Raw genomic sequence first — 24856 nt, forward strand, 5'->3', positions numbered from 1 at the left:
CCCTGCACCAGAACGCAGGGGGAAGTTTTGTGAGCGATTGCGGTGCATTCCAGCAGCTACCACTCTAGAACGCACCACAATTGCTGTGAACAAGCCCTTACTCTATTGTTTACATTTGTTTGAATGGTGCACACTTACTGTAACATTAAAGTAGTTGCAAACAGCTTTGAGAATTGTTTCTAAATACATCCTTGTAAACTACTTCCATATTTATACTATTTAGACAAGTTCACGATATCTGCTACTAGTATGTAGAGTTCAGTAGTATATAGTACACAATGAATAGGCTAAATACTTTTTATAGTAGTGTTTGCTCTCTGGCATGATTTTAACACAGGTTACCGTCATGTATACCAGGAGTGAGAAATCTCAATTCCATAATAATAAATCAATGTGTGCACATGTAAACTCGCAATCAAGCATTACACGGATTTAAAGCCATTTAGTTTGCTAAAGCACTGCATAGTATAAACAAATAATTTTTTAAATAAAATATTGTTTTAATCTTTTGTTTAATCTCCGTGCTGCTGATCACCTGCAGTCATCTACATGCACTCCAGCAATGGTATCATAGCATTTCTCAGGGGGGTCCTGATGGTGAAAACAGTGGACCATGTCTGCAAAATCTGTTGAAATGGGCACATTTAGTCACCACTGGCAGAGCATGTGACCGGGTGGCACAAAGCACTGTCGCCCTATAACAGAAGGTGCCTGAACAGGAACCTTCAATGGCAGGATCTCCATTTACAGTGGTACCTCGGTTCACGAACATAATTTGTTCCACGATTCTGGTCGCAAACCGAATTGCTTGCGAACCAAATCAAACTGTGATGAGACCGCAATCTCGACTAGAGGAAGCCACAACCAGTGTCAGAGCAGGGACGATGGCTGCGGTTGTGTTCGTCACCTGATGCGGAGTTTGTGAACGGAATCAAAATTTTGCCGAACCGAATTGTTCGCGAACAGAAGCGTTCATGAACCGTGGCACCACTTTATTATTTTAGCAAAAGCTGCAGATTGAAAAATATTGGAAACTCGGTGGCTTTTGAAATTCCATTAACATATTACAGCTTCTACTGATTGGGTTTACATATACTTTAAATCTGCATTTCACCCTAGCTGAAAACAAACATGTTGCTTTTTTTTGTTAAAGGAAACAAGAAACATAGAGGCTACTATTGCTGACCTCAATTTCTGACAATGTTGGTTGTCTGCCTGTCATGCTGACCTTCTTTGCTTAATACTGTTCAGTGACTGAAAGTATTGAAGACAGAGGATCAGAATAATAGCCAGGCAGCTAGCATTTTCACAATGGCATCTCCCATATATCTCTCATTACAGGATAACTTTAAAACTCAACTGCAGCTTATGCAGGTGGGATTTAGTCATTTTTATTTTAAGTTGGTCTTGGGCTTAAAAAAGAATCCAGGAAATGTAAAAAATAGCCCTTGCAGTGGGGCTACCCTGCACTGCAAGGGTAAACTGCTTGTTTTGGTCTAGGAGCCAAAATGAAAAAAATGTACTCACTTGATCCTCGGTCCCACTTGGCTGCTAGACTGGTCCCCGCTGCCTCTTCTCCCCGGGGCTCCAGTGGTTTAAGGACCTGTGACATCTATTGCAACTGCATTCAACGGGAGGACGCTAAGGGATATTTCACCACCGAAGCGGAGGGGGGGGAGAGGTGAGTGATCACCGCCACAGGACTGAGGTTTAAGTGAATGTATCTCCTTCATTTTTACCCCTAGACCTAAGTAAGCAGTTAACCCTTGCAGTGTGGAGATAGCCCAACTGTAAGGGTTACTTTTACAAGTCCTGCAGTTCTTCTTTAAACCCCTCAAATAGAAAATAAATGTAGAGAAATATTCAATGTGTATCTAGCACAACTCACCTGTATGTTTTTAGGTGATACTTGCGATCTCTGATCATGTGAGGTGCTCGGGAAAGAATCGCATTGCGTAATGTCTTCCCTGCCCGGAGTATACGTTCTGATGGGATCTATGTGGTTCAGGTATAAAAATAAAAAAGGAATGTTAGACGAAGCTTGAGACATCAGTGGTATATCCCCGCTAGAAGATAAATGGGGTTTAGCATAATGATAAACTGTAAAGAATATATACATTGGTTAACATTTCACCTTCTTCATTAAATTATCAACATGTGCTACACAACTTATGGTATTGAAAAACAACTTAAAATGTATCTCAATGAAAAGTCTTGATCTCACCTTACCAGCCAGTAGAATATGACAGGAAAAAAGGTTTTGTATGTTTGTGAAATGATGAAACAAAGATTGATTGCAGGCCGGTGCTCACTGCCATCTGCAAACCTCTCCCCCAGATAAAAAGTTGTGTCTGAATAATTGCTGGTGATAGAACTGGCTTGTGCAGCAAGGTGTCTATGCAGTCCCTTTAAACTGACTGTGGTCGGGAACAGAATCACATTTTCCCATAAGGTTCAATGTAAATGAGGTTAATCCGTTCTGAACCATATGTCATTTTTTTCTTGTTACCTTCATTACTGCTCTGCACTTTCTTGTCACCACCATGCTTGCGCTGCATTTTCTGGTTACCTTCATTACTGCTCTGCACTTTCTTGTCACCACCATGCTTGCTCTGCATTTTCTGGTTACCCTTATTACCGCTCTGCACGTTCTTGTCACCTTCATTACCGCTCTGCACATTCTTGTCACCTTCATTACCGCTCTGCACTTTCTTTTACCACCATGCTTGCTCTGCACTCTCTTTGGAGCCATGCTGGATTGAATAATACTGTACAGTACTGTGTGCTTAATAGCAAGTGTGCACAGGTCTGTCTGCGACCACGATCTCGACTAGAGGAAGCCATGACCACGTGTCAGAGCGGGGAAAATGGCCACGGTCGTGTTTGTCCCCCGATTTGGAGTTCGCGAACGGAAGCAAAATTTTGCCTACCTTCCTGTTCGCGAACCGAATTCACTAGGGGCGCTAGTGCTATCTCAACGGTATCTGGAACACTAAGGGGTTCATTTCTAAATGTTCCATCTGGCTATAGCTGATGGCAAGGAGATACGCCCCTAGATGGAGCTGATGAGTATAATTTCCTATTCTCTTCAGGCCATCTAAGGTGCACTAGTGCCGTGTGAATGGTATTTGGAACACTAAGGGGTTCATTTATAAATGTTCCACCTGGCTATAGCTCACTCTATTCCTGTTCTGGTGACAGCTTTAACATTTTCTATTTCCCATTGCTTCCTGTCTGCATGACAATGACCACCAGCAAAAATAAGAAGATGAATCTCTACAAAGGGGACACATACAGCATCAAAAAACTGACAGAGGTTTCAACACTTCAGTACATCCTATCTAAAACTAAAACAAAAGGTTTCAGCTTTAGATACGCTTTAATTCATAAGCATGAACCTCTTTGTTATGAAAACAGTATGCACCTTAGACACTTCTCGACACCCCATTACCTCTGTAATGGTTTTAGCTTGACGGATCGAGATGTGGTTTTCAGTAAGTGGGGTCTGAAAAATAAGACATAACCAAAAATAAAGAAAAAACAAACATGGAAACAAAAGTAACATATTAGCAATCAACAGAAAAAAAACACTAATCTATAGGTAATGTAAAACATAATCTATAAGAAAAAAACATAAATGTTTAATGTAAATAGTGAAAGCAGAAAAAAAGCAAATTACGGAACTACTAAATTATGAATTAAACTGAACAAAAAAAGTGAAAATTGTAAGTATATAAATCATGTCATGAGCATAAGGGATAGGAACAGAGCATTATATGCCAATATATTTTATAGTTAACATAACTCAAGATTTTTGGACTGTAAAATTACAGGGGAAAGAGCTTGCATATTTAACGCCTAAAAAATAGCACATGGTAAGAACTGTAGATCAAGACAAATGGGAGTGGGAACATGACGGCTGAGTTCCCATAACATCATTATAAGCTCCAGGGTCATTCAAGCATTACAAAGTTCCCTGCTAACCACTAATTGTATCAAAACCGGTGTTCTCCGCGCAGGCGTACTGACGGCAGTTGGATATCTCGACAAGTTGGACATCTCAATAGAACACTGGCAACAAACTACACTTTATGGAGTCTTACTAGGAATAGAGAATTGTCTTTTTGCAAAATGAATGTTTACTTGGTGAATAAGATGAAACTATGTTTAATTCGAATACCCAATCACATGCAAGGGAAATTAAAAGTAAATCAATCCTAATGTGGTTGAGTTAATAAAAAAGAAGAGCATGCTCACTTTGCAATGTGAATTTTCACGGTGCGAAGTGAATTTTTACTTAGTAAATGAGGGGAAGCTGAAGTGAAACTTCACCTTGCAAAAAATACCCAGTCATGTGCAAGTAAAATGTAACTAGTTGTGGATACTGAGCATGATATACACACCCAAAAAATAATATAACACAGCATGTGTAGTACACCGTGTCCTTCTGCCCTGTCGCAGCTCTCCTTTTGTACTTGTCCATAGTTCACGGCTATTAAAATGACAGTGTTGCTGTGTATTTATAGCAGCTGTAAAAGCTGCTGCTGTCATAGAATGGACTGTCTGACACAGTGCTTACAGAGATAGAGATAGTGAGATAGAGATATATTAAGTAACATTGTTACTTTTGTATCTTCTCTGTTTTATTTATCTACAGATAATAGGGATGAGGTTCCATCTGCATATGTCAGTTAAAGCAACCAGACAAGTAAAAAAAAGTTTGTCCCTGTTTAACCCCTATTAACCCTTAGTGTACCCTAATTAGTCCAAATAACTCCTACTTTCCCTTCTTCCCTATAATATTTTTTTTCTATATTTTCTAACCATTACTAATTAAACTTTTTTTGCTGTCATTCCTTTTATTTTTGCTAATTATTTTAGTGTCACGTTTAAAAAAAGGGCAAAATCTGAAAAAAAAAAATCCTTTTTTATTTTAAACTAACACTGATCAAAATAAAAAAGTGCTCTTATTTCTCATGTTTTATTGTCTATGGAATGAACAGTACAACTAAAAGAAAGCTTTGAAAATAATATATGCATTCATTTGTTATCTTAAGAGATGAAAATGTATTGCATAAAAACAGGCCAATAGCAGAAATGTAAAAGCTACTCTGGTTCATAGCCAGTGGCGTAACAATCGCCATAGCGACCCAGGCGGCCGCTATGGGGCCTGGGGCATAGGGGAGGCCGGCCAGGACATCCCCCTGATGCCGTGCGGGCCGCCTGGGTCACTATGACATCTCAGGCTACTGGCTGTCAGTAGCGGGTGTGAGGATGAACGTGTCGCTGTTAGATCACCAACAACCAGTCAGTGATCTGTGCAGCGGCACGTTCCTCCTCACAGCCGCTGCTGAATCAGTGAATGCCAGAGGACGCGGGGCCCAGCGATGGAGCAGGCGGGGCCTGCCAGCGACCAGGGAGGTGGACAGTGGATCGAGGCTGAGAGGTAAGAGGTATGCAGCCCACCTGAGACCCTGCAGAGCCCACCGTAGAGAGTCTATAGCGTGCTCTGCAGGGTCACTCTCAGGTGTTTGGATTCTCAAGTGGGCTCTGCAAGGGCATAACTAGAAAGCACAGGGCCCCATACAAAATTTCCTTTACAAAATTTTGCTATGGGGCCCTGAGATTTCTAGTTACGCCCCTGTCCATAGCGTGTGCACAGAAGTAAAAGCGGAACTGGTTAAAAAAACAAAACAGCATTTTTTCTTGTACGATTATTGAAGTCAACACTGTTTCACCTTATTCTCATGCTCAGTGCACATTCACTTTTGAAAGTGACCATGCTCTACTCCTTTAGTAAATCAATCATATGAAAAGATCTAAGTACTATCTGTTGCATTGATAGATGTATTTTATAATTCTTCTTTAAAACTCAGTTTATATATATGTCAAATGTTGTTATTATCTGTGTTTGACGGTTTAAAAAAAAAAAAGATTTCAATGGGAGTATTGTCTGATGCAGGTGAAAATGTATTCCGCTCTTTGGTCATGGTCAGATAGCCACCACAAGCCCTATTCAGTCTTGTACGAAGCTCTACACAGACAGACGCGGAGTCTCTGAAGGTTTGTCTGCTTTGTTTTTGTTGCTGCTAAATTTTTCAAGTGCTCAAAAGCATCCTTGGATTAAAAATAACCACAGTCAAATAAAACAGTCAAAAACAAGGTCAAATTTTTCCCCTTAGAACACTTTTATGACACAAGTCACTAGTCACCATCCTGAAATGAATATATATCTAAAATAAAATGCTACAGTGTTTGTTTATCTGTATGGTCAAATATCCCAAAATTTTGTTTTTAACCATTATAACCAGCATGTCCAGCTAGCACGTGACCATCCGTGTCCCTGTGTTGTCATTCTGCCACACACACCCCTAGTGAGGACTACAAGAGGCCATGCCAACACACATTGCACAGTCATCAAGGTATTCGCAGCCTGAGGTGATGTGGTTCCGGGGAGGAGGGGCGGCGCGGTGGTTTGCGCTGTCAGCAGTTCTGTCTGGTATCCTGCCCAGCTTGCCCAACTTTCTCCATCAGGTCCATCTGCTGATTGACAGAGGGCGGGTGCAACAGCCAGCGTGCTATGCGCTATTGCAATTTTAAATAGCCAATAGCAGGCTGGCTATTTCTCCCAGCCACTGCCTGCTGTATTTACATTCCCCTACTAAAGCTATTGAAGTGGAAAGGTGACACAAGGGGTCTGATAGACCCCTAATTTCACCTTAAAGAGAACCTGTCATTTCCACTGTCATTTCCACTATCACATTGGACATTGTGAGCCTCCCCCCATGTGATAGGAAAAAAAAGTTAAAGTAAGATAAAATTAAAAAAAAAGTTAAGTGCCCCCGGCCCCGCAAACGCACGTATTTAAACAAAAAACCTCTCCTAGATTTTCAGAAAATTTGTCAAGCCCTGACTTAGGCTACCAAAAGTTTTCTGCCTACAAGTTTCAATGACGGAAATCCAGCCTGCTCTTGGATTTGGGAAATAAATGCAAGTCTGTGATGGGGGTGGGGGTGAACCAATAATGGGTTGCGTGGAATGTATCATTTGACTGGCAGTCTGTATTGCTATGAGTTTTGTGTTCCTATCGGTTGTGTCCATGTTTGGCAGTAGAGTATAGTTACTCCTATTGAGAAGTGTAAAGTGACCTGTGCCAGATGGGAACTAGCACATGACAATAACTTTAGGGATGTATCAATTAACTGTCTAGCAACAGGTAATAAAACTGAAAGAAGTAGACACTGCAGGGGTAGGCAACCATGGCACTTCAGCTGTTGTGGAACCACAAGCCCCATGAGGTATTGCTAGATGCCCAGAGCCCTAAGCATGACTCCCAGAGCAAGCGGTATGTTGGGGTTTGTAGTTCCAGCACAGCTGGAGTGCCAAGGTTGCCTATTCCGGAGATACTGTAAGTAAACATCATTGAGTTTTGACTATTTAAGCACTATGGGTAAACAAACGGTATGGGAATAGATTTGCACATCAAGGGCTCTCATTTCACTTGCACTTGCACATGTATGAATGCCTTTTACAAAACAATGCCAGCCAAAAAAAAAAAGATCAATGATGCGCTTGTATACAAACGCCATTGCTTCTGTCACCAGCCATGTTTGAAAAATAGTACTACATTTGTGAAAGCAAATTTTTGTCTATTTATTATGCAGTGTTACCATAGATCTGCCACCAGTCTAGAGCCTTCATAGAATGAGATGATGATTGCATGCTATTTAAGCCTTGTGTACTCTCAGTAATTCCTTATGCCTAGTACAGTAGTTCTGCTGTTGGATCACTCACTAATGTCCACAGCCATGGCAAAAAAAAAAAATCTATACCCAAACTTGATGGCATTTAGTTGCTAAATCACTATCTATCATAAACCGCAGCCATAGGCTTTTTCTGGTTTTGCTTTTTCTATACTCTTTTTTGTATCTCAGTACTTCTAATCTCCTCCAGCCTCTATCAACCACTTCCTGTCTACACACATGCACTCCACCATCAGCTGCACATTATTTTTCAAGAACGGATTCTGATAGCGACAACAGTGGACTATGCCTGTGCAACCAGTGGAGCATGTGACAGGGCGACAACACAAGAGCACAGTTAGGAATTGTAGTCACCCTGTAGCAAGAAGTGTCTGAAGAATGACCTGCATGGCAGGATTACCAGGTATTATTTGAATGAAAGCTGCAGATTTATAAAAGATTGAGAGCAACTTTTGAAATGACATTAACTTACATTACATTAAATAAATTCCTTTTTTGAGAATTTAGGTTTAGATGTGCGTTAAGTAAAAAGGGGAAACAAACTGTTTTTACTTTGGCCCTAGACATAGGTACACAAATATTTTAACCTAAATGTATGTCAAGGCAAAATATAAAAAAAAACATGCAGTACAAATCTGCAATTCATGCACATTTCACTATTTTATCTCTTCAAAGAACCTGCAAGTTCAGAAAAATACCTGTTAATCAGCCAGACATGGACTTAACTCTTAAAGTGTATTTTCTAGGGGTGCACCGATACTAGTATCAGTATTGGTGCCAATACTGAGTAGTTGGGCGAGTACTCGTACTCACCAAAATGCTCCCGATGCCTATCCTGATACTGGAACTTCAAGTGTCAGGAAACCGGGTGGCAAGTCATTACACGCTGCCCGACTTCCTGCTTGCCCAGGAAGCCCACTCCATGCTCCCTCGTCACCAGGGAGCATGGAGCTGGCTTCCTAGCCAATCCAGAAGCTAGGGGTGGGTAATGACTCACTGTCTGGCTTCCTGATTGGTCGGGAAGCTGGACAATTAGGAAGCCAGGCAGCGAGTCATTACCCCCCCCCCCCCGGCTTCCTAATTCGCCGGGAAGCCGGCTCCATGCTTCCTTGTCACCTGGTGACGAGGTAGCATTGAGGCAGCTTCAGGGCCAATCAAGAAGCCAGGCACGTGTAATGACTCGCTGCCCGGCTTTCTGATTGGTCGGGAAGCTGGCCAATCAGGAAGCCAGGCGGCGAGTCATTACCCGTGCCCTGGCTTCCTGATTGGCCAGAAAGTCGGTTCTATGCTTTATCGTCCCCTGGTGATGAGGGGGCAGGGAGACGGCTTCACGACTAGTCTGGAAGCCGGGCGGCAAGTCATTACATGCAACCTGGCTTCCTCATGGGACTTCCGGTATCGAGTACCGGAAAAAATATCTGTACTTGTACTCGATACCAAAAAAACAGTATCCGTGCACCCCTAATATTTTCACTTTTGCAGCCAAATTCAGATAACACTTGTTTTATATTTGTTACATGTTTCCATTCACATTGCATAATCTAAAAAACATTTAACAAATGCTTCTTGCAGTTTAATTGCTTTTTACTTGCTAACATTTCTACTTGGCTTCTCTTTCTTTGTATTGTTAGGAGGGGCCGTGAGAGATATGGGGTTAAAATTCATTATAACTTGTAAAGCAGATTTGAACACTACCTGTCCTTAACAAAGGGTTAAAGGATTACAACCTTGAATTCTGCATTGTATATTAATGAGAGAAACACATTCCACACATTCCTGTCCTCAGCCTTTCTAAAAAAACTAGTCGTGATGAAGCTGCTCAGAGAAACTTGGATTCAGCCATGTTGCCTGCTGCAACAAAACATCTCAAATGTAAGAAATATCCTTTAAGAAATAATGCTTTGGTATGCTGTGGGAACACATAACAAACATATAGCAAATTTTACTTCAAGCCATTTATTTTGTTGAGATACACAGACCCACCCACTATCCCAACTCTATAACCTAATGGCTAATCATCAAGTCCAAGAACCTGATGTCCAAAACAAGAACAAGAAGGGCTTTTGAGATAAGAAGTATGCAGAGCACACCAGACACCTCTGAATTTCTGATCAGCATGTTTGTTTTTTCCAATCGTACTTCCAATCGTATATTAAAGAGGAACTATAACCACCTAACCCTTACAGCTGAGGAGAGATGAAATAAACACACTGGCAACCTTGACAGTTGGCAATATGAGTAACTGTTTTGGGAGACATTAAATTGAAGTGTAAAGTTCCTCTTTAAACAGAATAAAAGGGAGAAAACGAGAAATGTTTATTGTTAGGGTTTACATACACTGTAATATGTTGAGCAAAAATAATATTATATCTTTTGTGTGTGCATTATAACTAAAAACTAACATTTTTTAAGGTCCCATATACATAACTATGGTATATGGGACCTTACAGAACAGTTGCATACAGAACAGTTGCACCTCACAGAAGCAGTCAATGGCTAACTACACAGAATGACAGTAGAGATGCACCGATACTTTTGGAGTACCAATCCAAAAATCACAGAAGGGGGATAATTGACTAGCTACAATTCTGCGATCTTACTTCGGCCATTCTATACTGGAAACTTCACAGTTTGTTTTCCTTAAAACCTTCTTAATGGGGCCCCGTCCTACCACAGGCCCTATAGCAGCCACATCGGCTGCTATGGCTATTGTTTCACCATTGTATTTATGGAACATTTGTATTTATTTTTAATTGCTACTGAGGCTATTTGAAGTAAGCAAGGGACAGTGTGAAAACTACTGCTTCATTGACTCTGCCTTATAGATAAAACTAGGGATGCACCGATACTTCTCGAGTACCAATGCCGATACTTGGCATTTTCATGAGAACTACCAGGGTACAGCGGTTGCAGCTGGGACCTGGCTCTGGTGCTCCACCACTGTCCTGAAATCATTAGTCGATATTGTTTTAGAAAAACTGTCACAAGACAATAAACTAAAATGTATCAGTACTTGTACTTGCAAAACTGGTATCGGTGCATCCCTTTATTTATATTTATAAAAACAAAATCATACATTAAAACAGAGATGTACAAATCCCAGGAGCTCCGTGTGTTCCTTACAAATGACAGCTGCCTCCTAACTTTTGAATTTTTCTCTGGCCTGGTTTTGGAGATCGAAAAGTATCTGTACTTGTACTTGTACCGAGTACTGTACTTGGTATCGGTGCATCCCTAAATGACAGTGAGCCTTTGAACTAAAGTTAGCAATACACATAATAAATTAAAATATCAAAGATATGAAACTGTAGCAGACCACAGCAACCAATCAGATTTCATATCTTACTGACTGGACCTCAATAAATTGAAATCCATCTGGTTGATATGGGTTCTGTAGAACAACAATGATGTTTTGTATTCGTAAAAGGTATTCCTTTCTGTGCCATTAGGTACAGTAGACATGTGTCTATAGATGGCAGAGACAAAGAGGCAGGTATTTCCTGTGTAATTGGACACACCATTTGTTTCTCATCATAGGGAGGAGTAGTCTTCTCACACATATAAGCTCATTTAAACATTATGAAATTATTTTGTGGCAGGTTAGGACCAGGAAAATAAGGACATGTTTAATGTTAAAGAGGTAACACTGAAGGATGTTTACTTAGTTGTGTGCCTACAGGTCTCAGTTATGGAAATCTTGCCCTGCTCATGGATTATTTAGGAAATAAAATGCATGACTGCGATGGGGATCAACTTATAAGGGATTGGGTGGAATGTATCATGTGACTGGCAGTGTGTATTGCTAAGAGCACTGTGTTCCTCTTAGCTATGTTCATGTTTGGGAGTGGACTATATTTAGTCCAATATAGGGTGTAAAACATGATTTGTTTGAGATGGGAATCAGCCAATAGTAAAGAACATTTGTAATCTTTATCTGATTTATTTTGCTGAGTTCAATTCTTTCGTTCTTTTATTCCTCAGCACATCATGACCTTTTATCATATTAGTGACTTTTATCACTTTATTCATATATTATTTACAACATTGTCATGGTTGCTTGCTTCATTGCCATTTAGGTTGTTGTTCTTGTTGTTATAGCCTACAGCCCAAAACGTGTTCTAGGCGTGGGTAGTACAAAGACCTTCATGTGCCAGTAGTAATGTTTTTCAAAGAGGGTTATATCCGAAAACAATGTGGGTCTGTTTTACACATATACCAAAATTTGGCTCTAACATACAGTAAACTCTATACTTTTTACCTTGCTGCAGTTCTTGGATGAACACAAGGAGCTGTTCATGTTTTCTTTGTCAGATAATCCTGAAAATAGATAAACGAAAATCGAGACAACATCACAATGAATATAATTCTGCTGAAACTGACAGGAAGGTTTTCAAATGCTTTTGCAAACTCTGGTGGTAAAGCCTGACTCCAGCCAAAACATTTTTTAAAATTCTGGATAGAACTGGGAAAGGTTAGTCTGTTGTTAATGCTGTCTGTCTCCATTGGGGAAAGAATGGTATCACCAGTAACATGAAAAAATTGTTGTTGTTTTTTTACAGCTATTTCATAACTGTAGTTTTAGTTCCACTTTGTTATTGAGGTCTGACTTCATAGCTAAGTCAACTACTGTGCCTCTGTCCAATGAGTGTCCTTACTGGCCACTGAGACACTTTAATTGGCCAAAGAAAAAGCAATTGGCAGTGACACTAAATCAAAGATGGACACTGAGGTTGTTAATCTGGCTAGTAATGCCAATAGCAGGCATTTCTTTAGTGTTTGCTGTTATTCAGGACATTTTAAAGTTTAATGGAGTAAAGGTTCACTTCAGGCTGCTCACAGGCTTCCCAAATGTCACCCAATTCAGTCAATTTCAACAGAATTGCATGGTGACGATTATCAGATTGGATATATATGGGCATCTTTACTGTTTGTTTAGCTTACACCATGTGCTATACGGGCTATTGTGAATAGTCTGTACAGCAACCCTTTTGTTCGACTGAACCGAAGGGCAGAGGCGGCCGAAGAGAGCTGAAGGATCAGCCAAAGCTACGTCAGGATCCTTCGGCTCTTTAGAGAATAACCCTTTAACTTATTTCATAATGAGTTCAGATGAGTGGCTGAAAAACTATTAAAGCCAGTAGACCAGTATACCAGCCAGTAAACAAGCATTTTTAAATTTAGGTACGATTGGCAGCCCCCATTTCTTCATGACAGGTTTACTTTAAGGGTATATGGCATTCTCCTACATTTTTCGCCTCCCAATATTCTCTAAGGTAAGAATAACAGGATATGACTTCCTTCTTTATATACAAAAAGCTTGGAAGTGTTGGATGTTGCAGTATGCAGTTCAGTAGTATATATGAGATTCAGGGTGTTAAAAGACATACATATTTAAAGTCAATGGTTTATTTTTTCCCCTTTAAGACATGATTGGCCAAATATATAACTTTAGGATTTTCTTCACCTTTCTTCATATCTGAAAAAATAAATCAAGGCAACTGGACTTGCTGTATATTTTACAAATATACCATGATGAGAACCTTCACAGACATATTCACCTTCTTTCCTTTGGATCTACTGAGCAGTAATGGCTACAGCACACCTCAGGAACTTCACATATTGCCGAATTGGTCAAAATGACCAGACCTATTGGGAGTCCCCAAGAGTTAAACCAGAAATCATTGTGATTGTATATATTTTTAACTGCTCTACTGCTTTTTTGCTGAAATAAATTACATTTTAAAATGATAATCATATGAGCTTGTCTATAATTTATAGCTATATGACATGCACAAGAACATCCCAGAAGTTAAAATGTGATACTAGTCCAGCACAGCTGTTTGCAGCCTGAATGAAAGAGGGGGGTTCCATATTCTGCATTCCACATTTACAAAGTAATTCCTAAAAGCAGACACCCCAATATGCCCGTTATTAACTTTATTAGCCAGGTAAGTCACTTACAGTAAGCCTTACAGCAGTGGACCAATCTATTCATCAATAACTGGATTACCTATGAAAAAGAACTGTTATCTGGATGGCAGGCCCCTAGTTTTTGCATTTTATCATACAACTTTGGCTAACAAAACACTTCCATTACATATTTGGATAACAGCTGACACACTTGGGAGCTGTCGTTTATTTAGCACTTCATCTAGTTTGCACCCATCCAAATATCAAATAATCTGCAGTGTAGCGATATGACAAGCTCAGTAAAAAAATCACATTCACTTACTATCATTAGAGCCCGTCTCGAGAACACCGTACGGCGGAGACAGGAAGCTAGCCATGTACTGCCGATATTTCTGAAAGATAGGAAAATGTTCCAACCATTAACAAAGTAACACCTTAAACTTGCAGCATTATGAAACTACAGATCACCATTAATGCTCTGTTTTATCTAGGGATGCACCGATACCAAGTACAGTACTCTGTACAAGTACATGTACCGATACTTTTCCAGCTCCAAGACTAGACTAGAGAACAATTCAAAAGTTAGGAGGCAGCTGTCATTTGTAAGGAGCACACGGAGCTCCTGGGATTTGTACTTCTCTGTTTTAATGTATGATTTTGTTTTTATCAATATAAATAAAGAGATGCACCGATACCAGTTTTGCGAGTACAAGTAATGGTACTTGCCCAAGTACTTACAAGTATGAGTACTGATACATTATTGTTTATTGTCATGTGTTTTTCTAAAACAATATCGACTAATGATTTCAGGACAGTGGTGGAGCACCAGAGCCAGGTCCCAGCTGCAACCAGTGCAACCCTGGTAGTTCTCACGAAAATGCCAAGTATCGGCATTGGTACTCGAGAAGTATCGGTGCATCCCTAGTTTTATCTATAAGGCAGAGTCATTGAAGCACTAGTTTTCACACTGTCCCTTGCTTACTTCAAATAGCCTCAGTAGCAATTAAAAATAAATACAAATGTTCCATAAATACAATGGTGAAACAATAGCCATAGCAGCCGATGTGGCTGCTATAGGGCCTGTGGTAGGACGGGGCCCCATTAAGAAGATTTTAAGGAAAACAAACTGTGAAGTTTCCAGTATAGAATGGCCGAAGTAAGATCGCAGAATTGTAGCTAGTCAATTATCCCCCTTCTGTGATTTTTGCTTAGCTGTCCTCGCAGTGTAGATTTTGTTGTCATCTGAACTTCTGCTACAGACTGAAATTAACCACACATGCCTAATGCAGACAGAAATGCCAGAGCTGGTCCTTGGCTAAGGTTTGTAGCTCTACAAAAAGTTGAAAGAAGCTAAAGTTGAAAGAAGCTGGAACTAGGGCTATTACCTAATTGTGTGCAAAAGCAATAATAATTTTGTCAGAATATAAAATAGAATTATGGTATTGCTACTACAACTTCAGTCCATAGCACTGGTCCCTAAGAGTGTACTGACTATGCTGACAGCTCTCTTGCTGCTGGCCTTTGATTTATGCGTACTCTATACGAAGATCAATTTGGTTGACAATGTCAGTTGAAACAGAGGGAGTTAGCCGAGGGAACTCTTTAAATTTTTGCTTCAGGGCCCTGTGATTTGTAGTTACACTCCTGTGTTAATACAAGCTGAAACCTTAGTAAAATCAGCACCAAAGTTTTTAGCTGATGCAAACATTGGAGGAAAAGTGAAACAGTTCCCAGAGCAGCCAATCAGATTGTTTTTTTTCCTTTTTTTAGTGAAACCTAATTGAAAGCTGTGACCAACAGTTCCCTGTTGCTACATTAGTTTGTGTATTATATTGAGATAAATATTTATCGTACAACTATTTTAAATAACACTTATCAAAAACATACACTTCATTTGGTCTTCTGAAAAAACGTGGAAAACTGACACCTTTTTGTACCTTTTAACAGCACCAAAAGTTATAAATCGTACTTCTTGGATGAGAAATATAACATTGATATTTCCAGCTCTGTAAGTAAACAGATACATCCTCATTTCATTCTAAAATGTCAACATACGTTGTAACTTACCCAAGCTGGCTTATCAATGCTATACTTCTTCTCTGGGCAAGTAATGCTTGTATTATTTTGGTGTTTCTTAAATTGCATGGTAGATCGGGTACTACGAAACTCATGTTTGAATTTGAATGAATTTCTGTTCCATAGCATCACTAGTCGATCTTTAAAGATAACATGGAGTAGAATGTTCGCCAAAATTATAGTTGTGCCAGGCTCATCATCCTAAGTAACATAGGGCTCTCTCGGCTCAGGTGAAGATATAAATTCCAGCACAACGAGGATGGTCTGAGATAAATGACAGTGATATTTATGGATCTTCTAATCCCTTCAAATGAGATAATATGACAGATCCTTTCACAAGTGCTAGAAGCATTAGCTGTCTAAGATAAACTATGCTTTCACAGTCTACAAGCCTCCCTGTCAACATCCCCAGCAGTTACCATTTATGAGGCGTTGGCAAATAGTCGATAAACTTAATCTGGATTAACAAGACTTGATTTGAGCTACAGAATCATCTCATGAAAGTTCTGTGCTGAGCTTTTCCACTTTTAGTACATTTTATTAAACATGTTGGGTAAACAGTTAACAAGGATTCAGAGAATCATATATGAATACAATTATATTCAACTGGTAAACGGCTAGATGACATTCAACTGGTAAATACTAGAGACAGGACCATGGAAGACTAGATTATTAAATGACACAAGTAGTATAATAGCATCTGTGCTGAATTATTTATTTACGAAACAAAAGCCACATTGTAACACATTGCAATTTGTGTATATATATATATATATATATATATATATATATATAATTATTAAAATTTCTGCCATTTTTTTCTGTCTGGCTGTGTTTCTTTGGGGAAATTACCCTTCACTTGCCGTCCTGGGGATTCAACCGAAAGTGGAAATCTCTCCAAATATACAGTACATACTGTTGTTACTTGTGTCCTCATTGGAGGATTTCCAATTGTCAATGGTTACTAGGACACATAGAATGGGTGAATCTCCTCAGCCGGTAGACAGGTTTAAAAACTTTTAAGGGCTCTTAATGCATCCCTATTTTATCCAAAATGTTTAAAAAAATGGGACTTTAGCTATACCTGTGTTGTAATAGTCATGCATTTCTTATTTCTTCTATTATCTTTCATTCCGCTTATTTCACCCTTTTGGTGATCTTTCACTATGATGTGTCCTTCTGACCTCACCTATGTTTTCAAATGTTACTGGTAGCCATTGGTAATCGGTGCACACATGCCACAACTATTTACAGAGAACTAAATGACTGCAGGAACCATCATAACATTATTGCAACAATCAGTAACATGAAGTAGAGCAAAGTGCAGCTCATTGTAGTAGCCTAAAAATAGTAGGATAAAATATGCTGAAAATTAGCTTAATTAAATGAATCTGAGTTCTAGTTTTTTGGAGGCACAAAGGTGAACCTCGAATAGAAGATCTGGACATTTTGAAATGACAAAGTTTGTTCGTGCAAGAGTGACCTGTAATAGACAGAATGCTGGTGTTGGGTATTAAATTACTTATCAAAGCCCTACACAGCACTGTATTGCATATTAGTGTGCAATGATGTTGGGCATCATTTTACAGAAAATCAGCAGTTATGTTGGCTGTTTCTTTGTCCTTCTGTTTTTCATCAATACTGAAAACCTTTTCAAAAACCCACTTCAAGTTTATAATGCTGCCTTCTTATTTTAAACTAGCTGTGATCTTAATTTTTCTAACTCCTAAGTACCTTTGATTTCCCTTTCTTACAGTTGTTCCCTTTTCTGTGCCCTTCTGTCTCTGTCCATGTTATAGAGTTTGTTGTTTCCTTGGAGCCCCTGTCACACAGAAACATGGCTTCCGGAAAGTTAATGCCAGAATTAGATCCTTATTTAAGAAAAAAATTATTTTAGTGGAGTCCAATGAGATTTGGAAACTATAGTCACATGGCTAAAATAATGATCCTTATCCTTGTGGAAAAGCTTTGTGAACTGAACCTATACTGCTACAGTATAGGCAAAGTATCGCGGTGGCATCATTTTGATAAGCTTATGCAATGTCCCCACATTTATTTCCATCCAGAGTTGCATCCATTTTTCACCAAGATCTTGTAGCCATGATCAGAGAGTTGAACCACTACGTAAAGTCTTCTCCAACACATCCCACAGATTGATAATGTGGTTATGGTTATTGTTATTTTGGAATATGCCCAATGTGCCATCAGGGTAGAAAAAAATCCATTGATGGAAAAACCTGGCCATTCAGTATATACAGGTAGTCAGCTGACCTCATTTTTGAGAACATAACATTGCTGAACCTAGACTAAATATCCACCTCTTACCTATTTGCTTAGCTAAATCCAGGTGGTGACTTTTTTGGACAGGTGTATATAGAACGATAAAATATATTGGAAATTAAAAATAAATCTAAATTTAATGTCTTAGTAAATATGATGCATCTATGGTTTTTAAAAATCATATTTTTCAGCTTTAACGGCACCTCCCACCAAATCATGACTATATCATCCCTTACAAAAAGCTAAAGTTGAAAAAAGCTGGAACTAGGTCTACAGGACAGGAAGTAAAGGGAAATCTCCCCAATGAGACAACCAAAAAACCTGACAGGTGTTCTAACCATTCCTTACTTTATCCAACGCTAAAAATGTTTTTGGCTTTACATGTTATGTGTAATAAAATATACTCAAAATGTTAAAAAATACAGTGCAAGAATGTTAGAAAACAATTGCAGTGGATAGTACGGTAGCCACTTCCCTAGGGCCCATAATGTCTTGAAGACCATACTAATTTTTTTCTTTACTAATCATCTACAAACTCACAATTTATACTAACAACGTTTTTTCTTAACATCCTTTCCCCAATTCTATAAATTGCTATTCATCCTCTAGTAGACTTTCCTCATGATCAATAACATAAAAAATGGATATCGTCAGTAGGCTTGGGATCTAGAATAATACATTTTAGCATTTTTTTAGAAACAAGACCTCATTGTATTAAAAAGTACACGGAACAGGTTTTTGAACAAGACCCGAGGGCCCCTTCAGAAATAGGGGCCATGTGGTGCTTAGTTACACACCTGCAAGAATAGTTCTAACCGTCCTTTATGCTATATGTTAGGCTACATGGCTCGCCCGGCAAGGTAGAAAGAGTGGTAAAAATAGCAAGTGTTATGTAAGGTTGCCTCTCAGGATTCAAAGGAAAATCTGTAGAGCAAATCAGTGTTTTAACTGAGTGTACAATCTCATGCGAGCTCCTGGAGCAATTCACACTCTAATATAAACACAGAATATGAGAGCTGATAAGGAGCCCTCAGCCCACGTAGCCTGCCCTTTTGTGCAGAATATAATAGCTCGGGTCCCACTCGACTGATGGCCTTTTTATATTCACGATAACCCAATGTCTATTACATTCCATTACTGTATTAGCCTCTTTTTAATCTGCGCTTCAGCTTTTTCACGAGTCCATTGCTCTTTTACAGAAAAAAATACATTTCTTGATTCTTACTATAATCAGCTCCAGAGAATGATCTTATGTTCTTTCACTGCTCTTTTTGTCCTAAATACTGATCTTTTTTCTATTTTAAAGGTCAAAAAGCAGCAGATTTGGAGTTCATTTTATACATTACAAGAATGATCCTTTCCTGTTCTTGTTTCTTGGGTCTTTTATGAAAATATAGATGCATTCTCTCTAGGGCATATTATTGTGTATTAATATGATTGTTATACAGAATTTACATAGCGTCAACAGTTTGCACGGCGCTTTACAAAATTAGGCGAGACAGTACAATTACCATACAGTTCCAGACAAGAGGAATAAAAGGGCCCTGCTCGTGAAGGTCAAGTGATATAGAAGGTAATAACTGTGAGGGATAAGCTGATTGAAGAAGAAGAATACATACATTTTTTAGGAGCAGGTGGAAGAGATGAGTTTTCTGGGATCGCCTAATTGGGGTAGGGAATTAGAGAGACTGGGAAAGGCTCTGGAGAAGTCCTGGAGGTGAGCATGGGAGAAGGTGGCAAGGGATCTAGAGAGCAAGAGGTCTTGGGAGGAGTGAAGAGGGCAGTTTGGGTAATATTTTGAGATGAGCTTGGTAAAGTAGCTGAGGGCAAACTGCTCCACTCCAACCAAAATCTAACAAGTGTACATATCTTTTCTACTGCTTGCAGTGCTAAATGTCACCCTAATCCTGAGAAATCTTCCGACGACGTCCATACTAAAATTGACACTTCCGGGATAGTCAATCTTCTGGGTCCTTTGCAACTCTCACTCGGGTTCCTATGCTGATCTCCATGTCATTAATATATCATCCTTTATTGGGTGGAAGTCAGCAAGAGGAACCAGTGAGAGCTATGGAGAACCCCGGAGATCAACACACCCAGAAGTGTCAGTTTCAATATGGACTTCAGCAGAACATTTCTCAGGATCGGCAACGCATGTAACAGGAAAGGTAAGTATGTACACTTTTCTTTTACGGGTAAGGCTTGGTTTAAACATCCTTGTATAGTCTCAGTATCATGTTAAGAAGTTACCTATAGTGTATCTGAAGCCATTCAATGAACTGACATTGCACTGACCATGTGAAGTGTGACGGCTGGTGTTTCTGGGTGTTTTTGGACTGGCTATAGCTCCTGTGGACTGACTAACCCTGGTTTAACAACACTGTGAACTTTTCTAAAGCCTAGTCCATACCTATTATATTTTTATATCTGAAATGGAACTGGACATTTTATTCAATATCTTTTATTCCTTATCTTATTACATTAATATGAGCAGACCAAGAAGATGTTTGTGGACTTTATAGGTACCCAAGGATGTATTCCTACACATATAAGTAAAAAACTTTAATCAAAACTGGAACAGACAGAAGAGCAGTTGCCCATCACAACCAATCCATTTCTCTTCAGTTTTTTCAGTTAAGCTTTGCAAATGAAAAATACAAGCTGGTTGGTTAGTAAGGGCAAGTGCTCTAGATTCAAGCTGATCCAGTCTTTACATAAAACTCTAAAATTCCTAATATGGAATGCATAATATGGAAGTCTGTATTTTTGCAAATGGAATTTGGAGTTTTATAAAAAACGAGAGCAATCAAATATAATGCTCTTACTTATACAGTAATACCTTGGTTTACAAGTAACTTGGTTTGAGAGCGTTTTGCAAGACAAGCAAACATTTCTGAAAAATTTTGCTTTGATATACAAGCAATGTCTTGCAAGAAGAGCAAAATTTTGTAGAAAAGCACCACCTGAATAAGGCTGTAGCAGTGCGAGCGATGAGTCTGTTTAACGACAATGCAATGTCACATTGGACAGATTCCTTGTTAAGGTTTCACGAAATGAAAAAGATTCCATTGAGTCAAGAGATAGCAGTGATTCCGTTAGTGATAGTGAAAGTTGTCCTACACAATAATCCTCCTCTCTCTTGTCCCTCTCACACCGGCCACAAAAGGTACCAGTAATTGGTTTATTTTTCTTTATATTTTATACGTTATTATATTACAGTACAGTATTGTAATCATTTTATATGAATATTTTTGGGATGTGGAACGAATCATCTGAATTTCCATTATTTCCTATGGGGAAATTTGCTTTGATATACAAGCGCTTTGGATTACAAGCATGCTTCCGGAACGAATTATGCTCGTAAACCAAGGTATTACTGTATGTGTATGACTATGAATACATCCTTGGTAACTGAAAAGTCCACAAACATCTTCTTGGTCTTCTCTAAAGCCTACACAAATTCCAAAGTTGGCCAACAAATTGGTTTTCATCTGGCACTACTGTTCCAACAGCCTTGGCAAAATTTGATAATGGACGCAGCTGTGTTTTTCCATGCTTTACATGCCAGGGCTGATTTACTATACTCTCAGTTCAGCCCCATCCAGCCATTTCAGGGATCATTCAATACTATCCAGTAGCAAAAATGAGAGAGGTATTGTTTTTTTTCTGCAGCACCTCATACCATAGCTTTGTAGTGCAATCAGTACTGGTAATCCATAATCCATCTGACAGCTGCTATTCCCAGGCGGATCAGTAACAGCTTACCCAGCAGAGGTGAATTATTTTATAGTTAAACAAAAAGAAGGAAATTGATTTTTTAAAATGTAAACACACAGTACAGGTGCAAGAAAACCCTGAATCCTACAACATAGACGTTTCCCACCTTTTTCTTGCTTCAGGTTCACTCTACATCTCCACTTTCCTGCACACCAACTTATCAGAATACTGGTACCAGGTGCAACCTGACATCCTAAATCTACCATGGTGACATTTACACTGGACGATGTGTGGTTTAAAGTTGGTAGGTCAATCTTGTGTTAATAACAATAAATTTATGTAGTTATGCAAAACTGTGCAAAACTGGTAGATTTCCCTCTAAATCATGTATGTGCCAGAATTTCTGCTTTATGTTGCACTATTGACAAATGTCCCCTTTTACTTAAAGTGACATTAAAGTCAAAAGAAATTTCCCTCCCCCATGTTAATTAAAGCACTTATCTTAAACGATGTCTCTTAATCCGATCTTCCTCTTCTTTCCTGTCCTTCTCAGCCTTCTCTCCAGTGCTCCGGCAGAATTCCGATCCAGCGCTGACCCCTCTGTCCTTGCTGGCACTTCCTGTCCCACGGTGTCTGCATGCGGGTGAACGCGTCCATAGACTTACCTTGTGTCTCTCCTCGTCTCCCGGCCGAAAATCCGAACTGCGCATGCGCCCATCCTAACATGCTTTGCGGCCGCCCGAGCAGTTTCGGATTTTCGGACGGGGGAGCGCGGCAAAGACGGGGTAAGTTTAAACCGCTTTTAAAGCGTTTTTCCCCCCTACTTTTTGCATATATCTACTGCTTGCTAGCAGTAGATATATGCAAAAAAAAACAGGAGAGTTTAGAAACCCTTTAAAGCCGAACTCTTGGCATATATAAAAGACACAAATGAATGCAGCTCTGTAATAATTTATACATCTTAAAATGTGTTTTTAAAAGCAAGCAGTGTAAGTACCTGAAGTTACCTGGTATCAGTATCCTGCAGTGCCTGTACAGCTGGGCTGGAGTGAAAGGAAGAAGCAGTACAAGGAGCCAATCAGTTCATGTGATGACGAGGAACATGCTGATACAAGGAACGAACAGAGTGACAGAGAGATGAGCTCATCACTGTGCTGCTTCTCCTTTCACTATCCAGTAACAGCATGGGGTGGGTCCTGGGCAACCTAGGCTCAGAGGAAGTAGGTTAAATGGTGCTGGCCAGTGGACTGAGGACATCTAACAGCAGAAAAAAGTATTACGAAGGATATCGCTGGATTAAAGGTGAATATTGCAGCAATGGCTGGTTTTGTTATTATATCTTTTAATGGGCTATTCATTTTTATCTTGTTATTTTTTTTTCTGGAGTTCTGCTTTAATTAGAAGTGTCACATGCTGATTACTATAATATTGTTATACTTCATAGATCTGTGACTTGTTTGCACAAATCTGACATGAACTAATAACATTCAGTTTTGCTTTTGTCACATTTTGCTTGTAACAAATTAACAAATTATGCAGAAATTTAATAACAGGGTGACGATAATTTAATTAACACCTTTGCCTGATTTGCAGGAACAGCCCCTGGTTTGGTATATTTGTCTACTGATAGTCAACAATGACTCATAATGACTCTAATTCCAATGTAATAAGCATGTCATGTTTGTCTATAATTTGATGTTTGGCGGGTGGTCAGGTCGTAGCTTAAAACCAGATAGCAAGCAATTGTGCTGCAAGCTTGAAAATGACTTGCTAAACTATTGCAGACTTGCCAAGCTTCACATTGTGTTGCACAATTACAGCAAGTCTGCATTGCAAGTCTCCAGATCAACGTTCTTTGCAAAAGGGCTGTACACTTGCAGAGCTCTTGCTAAGACCTGCAGGACTCTTGCTGTAGACTTACCAAGCAAACTTGCTACAATTCAAAAAGTGTCAGCTAGAACTTGTGCTGCAAGCAGGGCCGGATTTCCCGCAAGGTCAACCAAGGCCCGGCCTTGGTGCAGCAGGGAGTAGAGGGGCAGCAGGGGCGTGGAATTCCTATCCCCCGACACCCGGGACATGTAGTTCCGGGCGCAGGGCGGCTAGTTGTTTTCTACATTTAGCCTTGCTGTGGGCAAGCAGAGCTATGCATTTCCACTTTTGCAGCAAAATTGGGATAATACCTAATTTATATTTGTTACAAGTTTCTATTCACATAGCACTTACAGAAATGCTGCTTTCACAAAACACACTACATTCTAAAAGAAAATGTGTTCTCTGTACTGAGTTTTGCTCTGGAATAAAAGGGCGGTGGGGAGATTATTATTAACATAATTAATCCTGTCTGTACTGTGCTGGCGGACTCCATTATCAGTTGAAAACTAAATTTGAATAATGTCTGTCCTAACAAAGGGTTAGAAACCTCAGCCTGTCCCTAGTCTTTCTATGGGGACAAAAAGAGTTTGCTATTAGGCTCCATTCACACTGGAGCAGCTGTCTGTGCGTATTAGGCTGCACGAATAGGCACGGAGCTGCTCTAAACAGAAAAAACAATGCACTTTGATGTGCATTGTTCAGACTATTGCGGGGACCCCAAAATAGTGCAAGTGCGATAATACGGTGGATTCCGTGTGTTCGCGGCTATGTAATTGCCGCAAACAAGTGGAGTCCATGCAGTTGTTTCACATATAATGTTTGCGTCCCAGAAAACCGCATTGGGAAACGCAAACGCTATATGTGAATGGAGCCTTACTGAAATAGAGAGAGAAGCTTGCAAAGACCTGCTACACTGACACATCTAAAAGGTAAGAAATATTTTTCTAGAATAATTGTTAGATATGTTGTGCCACCCTTGTGTGTGCTAGTAAGCTGTGCGTGTCTCCACAAACACACAGACACCCCCTCCTCCGTCCTCCCTTCTCCAAACTAGTAGATGAACAGTTGCTGGAGTCTGCACTGTCCTTTGAAATTTGTACTGGATTGTAAGTTCAGGGAAGCTGAGCTGAGAGAGTTGGAGCTGTTCAGAAACATGATGATTGTAAGTGTTTTGTCAAAAATGTAAAGCAATGCTTTGTTGGGCAATGTATATTTGTTTGATCTGGATTCATTATTGG

General features: G+C 39.6%; 1 protein-coding gene across 3 annotated transcripts in view; it reads right to left on the reverse strand.

Moving 5' to 3' along the window:
* RAPGEF4 (Rap guanine nucleotide exchange factor 4) overlaps positions 1-24856 on the reverse strand; it is a 237287-nt gene that overhangs the window by 80749 nt on the left and 131682 nt on the right. The window contains exons 5-9 of one of the 3 annotated variants that reach the window (XM_018572344.1): positions 13992-14065; positions 8757-8771; positions 5331-5334; positions 3452-3505; positions 1889-1995 (exon numbers count right to left, since the gene is read on the reverse strand). In XM_018572344.1, coding sequence (XP_018427846.1) covers positions 1889-1995; positions 3452-3505; positions 5331-5334; positions 8757-8771; positions 13992-14065 — 254 coding nt within the window. Of the gene's footprint in view, positions 1-1888; positions 1996-3451; positions 3506-5330; positions 5335-8756; positions 8772-12021; positions 12081-13991; positions 14066-24856 lie in introns of all 3 variants that reach the window. The other 2 variants (XM_018572340.1, XM_018572346.1) reach the window with 2 other exon arrangements.

The sequence above is a fragment of the Nanorana parkeri genome, unplaced genomic scaffold, assembly GCF_000935625.1.
Source record: "Nanorana parkeri isolate BGI_ZX_2015 unplaced genomic scaffold, ASM93562v1 scaffold44, whole genome shotgun sequence".
In the NCBI taxonomy this organism is placed as follows: Eukaryota; Metazoa; Chordata; class Amphibia; order Anura; family Dicroglossidae; genus Nanorana; species Nanorana parkeri.